This window comes from Pteropus alecto, unplaced genomic scaffold (genome assembly GCF_000325575.1).
Source record: "Pteropus alecto unplaced genomic scaffold, ASM32557v1 scaffold11, whole genome shotgun sequence".
In the NCBI taxonomy this organism is placed as follows: Eukaryota; Metazoa; Chordata; class Mammalia; order Chiroptera; family Pteropodidae; genus Pteropus; species Pteropus alecto.
In genome coordinates this window covers 6,541,104-6,549,544 of record NW_006431956.1, presented here as the reverse complement: position 1 = coordinate 6,549,544, position 8,441 = coordinate 6,541,104, and the positions used below count along the sequence as shown (strand labels likewise).

Below are 8,441 nucleotides of genomic sequence, written 5' to 3'. Positions count from 1 at the left end.
TGCTTTGATTCATCTGAACCAGGCGATACAAAGCATACGAACATTTTACCCTTCTCTCTCTCACACTTTCTCTCTGTGGACAGCACTCACATATATAATTAATTATATGCCCAGATCTATTTTCTCAGCATTGGAAAGCAGAGAGAAAAAGCAGATACGCATGTCTGACACTCAGGGTCCTACATATAATTTATGACTGCAGCGAGGCATCTCCCCCAAGTCCCCCACGTGTTGTGTCCCTGGTCTTCAAATCTCTTTTCCTGTCTCGGGAAGAGAGTGAAATCAGAATGCAGGATTTCACAGTAATCTCCACAGCAGATGGTGACGTTCCAAACAGTCTCTTTAAGGTGAACATGTGACCTCCTGTACCGCCGAGGGGCTTCGGCGTCACGTGGTGGAATGAATACTACGTCTGATAGAGCTCTGATTAGACAACTGACCTGGTTCCCAGCTGTAGCCACGAGAAGCAAAGTTGACATTTCTGGATCACTCTCCCCAGAAGCGTCACTTACCCACGTCTGGGGCAGGCAATCTCACAGAGGGACTGACACACCGCTAGTGGGGGTTGGGGGGAGCTCAAGCTGTGCAGCCGAAGGCTCATTCAAGTTGCAGAACTTGGGCTGTTTTTTCTCTTCCCCATCCCCCCACCTCCCGACAAACCACATCTTGACTCATTCGGTCAAAAGAAAAACTCTTTCGGTTATTTGATATTTGGGAAACCTCCAGGAGACCGTAACTTAGTTCTGAGGAAGCCTCCTTCTCTCCCTTTGCTGGGAACGCGCGCGCACACGCACGCACACACACACACACACACACACACACACACACACACACAGCTCTCTACACCATGGTGGTTCAGGCTGCAGTGACTCCAAACAGATCCCAAAGACTTTTGCTGAAAATCCCTTATGGATCTCTGAGACGACGCAGCGTGGAGAGGGTAAGCGACGTGGCGGGCTGTCTGTTTTCACCGAGCGATTGTTCCAGAGGAAGGTGGATGTTTGTTTTCATTGCACATAGCATCCTTCTGCAAGTCTCGTTTTCCTGAAAATTTCAGATGTCTGGGACAGTAGAATACTGTCGTATGCAAATTTTTTTTTCCTGACAGAAAATGATGAGAAATTTGAAACAGAAATTTTCGTCAGCCATGCACATATTTTTTGGGGGGGGAGGGGACGGGGGGAGGATGTTAGAGATGAAAATGGACACAATTGGAGTGGGGGCTGCCTTCTGGAATGGGTACAGAAGATGTGAGTGCTTGCTGAGAGAAGCATCGGGCTGTGAAAACTGTTTTCTTCTACGGTTAGTGAAACAGATCCCTTAGTGCAGTAGGGCTGCAGATTTCCTCTCTGGGTGACAGTGTCTTCAAAGGAGGTGACGATGATATTAAGGAGCTGTGATGCCTTGAGGGTATATAAACTGCGCACACAGTTGGTTAAAATCTTCTCCGTTGTTTTGTTGTTGTTGCTGTTTCAAATACCTTGCTATCATTCTGGGTTTTGTTTTTTTAACTACTATGGATTTTGGCTTAAAATTATTGTTAGTTTTCTGAAAGTATGCTTGCTTTATTGGCAGAGAAAATTCTGTAAACGATACTAAGGATTTGTCCTTCTCGAGAGTGACTAATGCCGTTTTGTGGGTGACCGTAATGAATGCAAAGCTGGTTGTCCTCAAGAGGGTGGGCTCGTTTGTGGGGGAACAGCACCTACCCCTACATGGACGTGGAGTGTTTGGAGGGTCTAAGAAACCCCCCAAAGTCCCTGTTCGAATCATGGCAGGCCCCTATGTGAGCTATGGACGTCTACTTAGATGTCTCGAGTTAAGGTGTAACGTGAGATCAACAAAGAGCTCTCTTGATAGATAAGCAATGGGCCACATCTTATAAAGGGGAGTAGCGTTTAATTCAAGTGATTTTTTTCTGGTGTCTGTGCTTACTACTCTGTGATTTTTAAATTTAAGGAAAACATAATTAAAGCTTCAAAAAATATGAAGGGCTATCTAGACTTCCCAGTAGGGTTGATTTCCTGACTTATGATGACTTATATTTTTTTCTGCCATTTGAATAATAATGAAAAAAACTTCACATCCTCTTCTGGTTGTGTGTAGGTCTTTATTCTGAGACATCCTTCTCGTGCTCAATGCCAGGGTCACCAGCTCATGTGTATTCATCACCTACTGCGTGCTCCCTGTTACACCAAGAGCCTTAGAACACAGGACCAAGGGTTATTGCAAAAGTTACAAGATTCTGAGGCTCATATTGAATGCGATTTTTAGATGCCAGAGAGAATGTTTTGACCTGTATGGATAACTAAGTTTCTATAATATGTTCTGTCCACAAACACTCACTCGGAAGCATGAATTGTGCATACCAGAGGTGCACAGCATGGCAATACTAAGAGAGTTATCCTACACACAAAAAAACCCTACTAACCTAGTAACCTCTATTTAATCACTAGACTCTCCAGCTGGATGTCTAACAAGTCATACATGTTTAATAAATCAAGAAGCATGCATTTACCATTTCTGTTATCCATCGTTTACCAATCTGAGAAAAGCCTACGCTATATGAGCACAGTGTTATATATAAAGCATGTTCGTTGTTGCATATGTTGGCGTATGTATACTTGCCTTCGGAACACACAGATCTGTCTTCTGCCCTTGGGCACATGCCAGCATCTCCTGCTCTGAAAGTTTCTGGGCCCTTCAGAGAAGCACAACCGTCGTCAGAGCACCAGGTGTGCTGTTAATCTCCACTGCTGGATGTGAAGCGATGGGGCCAGGACCACCGTCGCTCGCGGGAAGGGTGCCCTTGCATCCTGTGTGCCCACCCTCTCCCCCTCCACTGCAGGCGAGAGAGAGTGAGACTAACTGGAATAAATGATGGCGGGTCAACTCCAATTGGAGGTTTTGTACTGTTGCTGACTTTCTGACAACGTTCAGCATCAGAGTCATACATTTATACAAAAAGAGGGTGAGAACGGTGAGAAGCAGCATCTGCTTTCAGGGCTGACGCGGAGGACCAGCACTCGGTCCTGGGGACTCCCTGAAGTCAAAGCAGTGACAGCTTTTTCAGTTACATCAGCAGCCTAGAGAGTGACAGACAATCGTGTGGGCCGATAGTTAATGATGCGAAGGCTTCGCATTTCTATGATGGTTTTACACCGATTTCTCATCCATTACCTCACTTTAGTTGCTAAGATGACACAGAGAATGGGGGTCATCGCCTTTGTCCTGTATGAACAGGGAAACCAGGTGTGGAGAGGTTTAAGCTTCAGCCCAGGGACATGCATTCAATGACAGAGCGGGACCTAAATAAGAGACCCTGCCATTGAGCCCGTGTGTTATCACCTTTGCTCCCTGGGGAGATTTCACCTTGCAGCCCAGCCCTGAGAAATGGGTTACAGCCAACTGGTCGCCAGGGCTTCACATGAGAGGAAATATGGAAGGTTCACCAAAGGCAGGGATGCCAACGACCAGGAGAACCACTAACAGTTTCTAGGGTGCTGACGGCGATGTGCCCTTAGGTGTCCAGGGTGAAACGGTTGCTTCTGTTTCCCAACTGCCTAGAGGTTAAGTTGAAAGAAAAGAAATGCACCTTTTTGACTATGCCACTTAGACACCCATCAAATCCTAATTACAGAGACCCTCACGCAGGCTGGGAGACCAGGCTTAGTTCTTGTTCGTAGGCTTTCGCAGACTGCCACGAGCCTATCACTGTGCCAGGCAGGGCAGAAAAAATAAATATAAGATTTGTGTGTTTGGTAAAATAGGAGAGATTAGGGATACAGGTTTATATAAACAAAACAATTTTAAGTCAATATAATAGGCGTATCTCTAGTTCAGCTACAAAATATATAACAAAGACAATTTAGGTGCTACAGGAAGCAGCAAGGTAGGGTGGAAAGGTTTGCGGCCACACTGTCCCTTTACTAACTGGGGCCAAATGACTCAGGCTTTCTCCACCGGGGTTTATTCATCTGCACTGTCTACCCTTGAGGGCAGTTGGTAAGGATCGGAAAGGTGAGGAACTAACACAATACCCAGCATATACAAGGCAATCATTAATGGTAGGCATATTTTCTAAGCTTGCCTGTCTTTGAGTGAATGAATGCTTGGCTTGTATTTTTAATAACAGCCTTTTGCCCACACTCGTAGTCACACTTCATTGTCACCTGGAGAGGTTCTTGAAGGTTATCCGTCTCATAGAGCCAAAACGGTAGTATTTCCTGGCGATAACTTCCCTTTCACGGACTCCCAATTTTATGTAAGATGTGCAGAAAATAGAGTGTTTCAAATTTTTTGCACACCAGTGCCAAGTAACTAAACTCACTCTAGCCCAGATACTTCTACAGCGTTTCTTCTTTTTCTTTCTTCGAAAGTGGAATGTTTTTGCTCCAGAGTTGAAAACGAACTTCATGGAAAATTCTAATGAATGTGAGAACATAGCATCTAAATGAGTTAAGGAAAGAGCAAATGTGGAAATTTTTTCTAGGAGTTTGCTCTGGGACAAGGGGACTGGATGACTTTATGAAAGGTGACTTTATGACCCTACAACATGAGGAAATGGTTTTGTATTAGAGATTACCATTACAGATTCAAAACCTGAGAATAAGTGAGCAAACCTTTATGTGGCCTGGCCGTGCTGTTTCAGTGTGTGCACTTATTAAGGGTGCTCACCACCCCTACCATCCTCCCTACCATCCAGACCTACATATCCTGGGGTGGACTGGACATCTCTGTTCTCTTGAATGTCTCAACACCTCAAATTCTGCATCTAAAATGGAATTCACTGTCTTGCCCACAAACCTGCTTCCTGTCCAACACCACCAGCTACCTAAACACCCGGACTAGAATCCAGGCATCGTCCCTGCTTCCTGCCTTTCCCTGGGCTCTTCTGCCTCATCAGTCACCGCGTGCCGCCAGTTCTAACTGCAGAATATCTCTCACATCCAACCGCTCCTGCCCATCCTTTGATTCAGGCCACAATCATGTTTTACTTTTTAATCATTGCCAGTCTTTTTCCTCCCCAGTCCATGCTCTGTGTTCCAGATAACGTGATCCTTCTAAAACATAAGCATGAGCGTGTCTCTTGTCTACTTAAAACCCTTAAGTGCTTTTCTGCCTCAAGATAAGAACAAATGTCTAAATGTAATTACAAGGCCCTTCATAATCAGGGTCCTGCTACCTACCTTCTCCAGCCTCACCTCTCCCCATACCTCGCCCTGGGTTTGTGATGCTCCAACATGCTGAATATGGGTGTAGTTCCTCCAGAGTACCTGCTGTCCCCTGCCTCAGGGCCTTTGCATGGACTTTTGTCTGCCTGACACACACTGCCTCCTTCCACCTCCCTAACTTCCTATTCATCCCCTTCGGCCTAAACATAATGTCCTGTGGGAAGCCTTTCCAGGTACCCCATCCCCGCCGCCAAGTCTGAACACATTCCCTCCCTTTGGGCTCCCACAACACTCTGCGTGTCTCTTACAAGAAGGCAAATCACATTGCATTGAATCCACCGCTTCCCATCAGGCCCGTCTTCCACACGACGACAGGCTCCTAGAGGGTGGGGAGCACATCTGGGCTCCCGATTCTTAAGTAAGAGAATGAATGAGATCCGAAAGCTCTTACACACTTCCCTCAGCGAGAAAATGTAAGTAGAGGATCAGAATTAAGACATAAACAGGAACAGCCTCATTTCTTATGTTAAATTACCACAAGCCCCATTATTGCTGATGGAAAATGTGTTCACTCTTACATGTTAATACAGATGGAGAAGATGGATGCTCTTCTCCTATTTATTCTGAACTCAGAGACAATACCATAAATCTTACAGTCAAACAGAGCGTGCGTGTGAACAACTGACCGGGCCCAGAAGACATGTCTCTTCAGACTAATGTAAATTTGACATTTTTGTTGGAGGGGAAAAAAAAAAAGCAAGAAAGCATTCTCTTTTACCACAATTATTTGAATATTTAAGTGAAAGAGTTTTTATTTATTTATTTTTTTATCTTGGAAACACTGAAATGGTGTGATATTTCTGGAGCGGTATTTTTAACGCAGTATAAATTAAACCTTTTTGCACCCACATTATTCATTATTGGATGTGTTATTCCAGGTTGACGTATTGCCAGTCTATTATTTTGCAAACCATGACATTATCACAGCTGCAAAGCTGCATAACTTAAGCATTCAGAATACAACAGGGTCTCTAGAGTCGAGTGTGTGGCGCTTACATTCTGAATGTATTCATGCAGGGAAGTGTAAGACCTCACCAAAAACACATGCAGCAGACAGCTTTTAGTGGATATTTATTACCATTGAAAGCAGACAGCCGAGGAACTGTTCAGACAGATCAGTGCAGTCACACATATTATTACCCAACCCCCTGATCCTGCATAAGACTGTGTCCCTTCTATAAATACACGCCTCTCTGGAGAAGACGGAGCATGACTCTCAGAGACTCCAGGCTGTGTTGAAGATCATTTTCCCCATGTGGCTTAGTTCCATACAATTTTAAACGACTCCATCTTGGTGAACCAATGTTGATTTTATTTCTTACCATAGCTTACGTCACGTTAAACCAATGACTTGTCATCTTGGCCAGAATGTTCCTACTGGTTCCTCTCCAGAGTTTTTGTTCCTTACTCTGGTGTGGAAAGCTGGGCTGGTGGAAATCTGTCTTCAGATGGTCGGTACCCCCCGGAGCTTCACTGTCCTGCACTGAACGATGGCTGTCAAGCCAAGCATGAAATCGGGTTTTGGTTTCCGTCTTTAGCCTACTCCTGCCTAAATCCTGACTCTTGCTAATGTCAGAGGTCAAATGCCATGACTCATTGTGAAGCGGTGCTTCTCAACCTTAGTTCACGTTAGAAACACCCCGGAGAGCTTTAAAAATCCCAACACCCAGGCTGTCTCCCAAACCACAGTATATCAGGATCTCTGGAGAAGGGACCGACACCTTGGTGTTTAAGCCTCCAGATGATTCTAATGTGCAGCCATATTGAGAACTACTTTCCAAGATAAGATTATTACCCAGATGGATCATCTGGGCACGATGCTAGCTTAAGGAAATTGGCTAGTTCCTGTGCTTTTGTTGTCTTTACATGAAAAAGAAATAAACGAGTTGATCGTGTTTGCTTTTTTAGTCAAGAGTGTCATTCCCAGTAGGAGAAAAAAACATTTAAGCTCCTTGAGAGTTGGGTCCACCTTCCTGGGACATCCTATGCAGCACCCAGCACTTTGAGGCCACCTTCTGGGTAATTAAGCCCAGTCTTCTGAAGTCAGAGAGGCTAGATTTGTTTTGAAATCAGATATCTTACAAGCTGAATCTTATAAGCTGAAATCAGATCTCATATAGGTGAATACTGTCCACCTGTAACATAAGTTTCTTTAATCACATCGTTGAAAACAATCCGCTTATACTTGTATAGATTCATCAGTGCACCTCTGAGAACAATATTATGTTATGTGTATGGAACAATCTAGAAGAAAGTAGGCCGCGGGTCTTTTTTCCCTAATCTGGGAGTGGATGAACCACATCTGTGGATTTTTCATTCTCTTTTCCTTTCTGGTCCCTCAATAATTAACTGCCTCAAAGGACTTGGTCAGTTTTTCTACTATACCCCAGAACAATGCCTGGCATATATATAAGGTGAACAAATATCTATTGTGAGAATGTGAATAGATGAATAAAAGAAAGCCTTTATGGTCATAAATCTTTAATCAAACAGAATTGACATCCAAAGAATAGGGTTGCCAAGTGCCTGCTTTTCTCGTTCAGGTGAATATTTGTGTCATGATCAGTCTTAACAAAGTGACTTATTTGGGGAGGCTAGTTTTTCTTTTTTAAATTTTTAATTAAAGGATAGTTGGCATACAGTATTATATTAGTTTTAGGTACGCAACATAATCATTTGACATTTATATACCTTATGATGTGAGGATGCCAGTTCTTCTTGGTAGAAAACTTGATCACGAGAAACTTCTGGAAATTGGATGACACAATTAACATGTTTGAGTGTGTGAACAGCCCTTGTCCTTCCCTGTGAGAATCTGTGGGGGAGTATTTTGAAATAGTCCATAAATATGCCTCGGATTATTTTCCTCCACTACTTACTGACTTTTCTCAAAAATGCCAATATCACATTTCCACATGGATAGATTGCTTCCAAATGTTCACTTCAATCCCTCTATGGAAACATTAATCAGGAAAACCAATAAGGCTTAGAAGTATATTGATCATTTCTGGAAAATTTGGTCTGAATTCAATCAAACAAAACCAGTCTCAGAACATAAATACCGTGGGAAATGAAACATCTAGGACCCAAAATCCTCTTTATTAATTCTATACATTTTTATTTAGTACCTGCTACATGCCAGGCAGTATTCTAGACCCAGGAGATATAGCAGAGTCCCTGCTTTCATGTCGTGGTGATGAGGTCTCC

At 43.7% G+C, this 8,441-nt stretch overlaps 1 protein-coding gene across 1 annotated transcript in view; it reads left to right on the top strand.

Moving 5' to 3' along the window:
- The first annotated feature begins 829 nt into the window (after positions 1–829).
- FRMD4A (FERM domain containing 4A) overlaps positions 830–8,441 on the top strand; it is a 290,837-nt gene continuing 283,225 nt past the window's right edge. Inside the window, exon 1 of the mRNA XM_025043396.1 lies at positions 830–940. Coding sequence (XP_024899164.1) covers positions 848–940 — 93 coding nt within the window. The 5' untranslated portion in view covers positions 830–847. The remainder of the gene's footprint in view (positions 941–8,441) is intronic.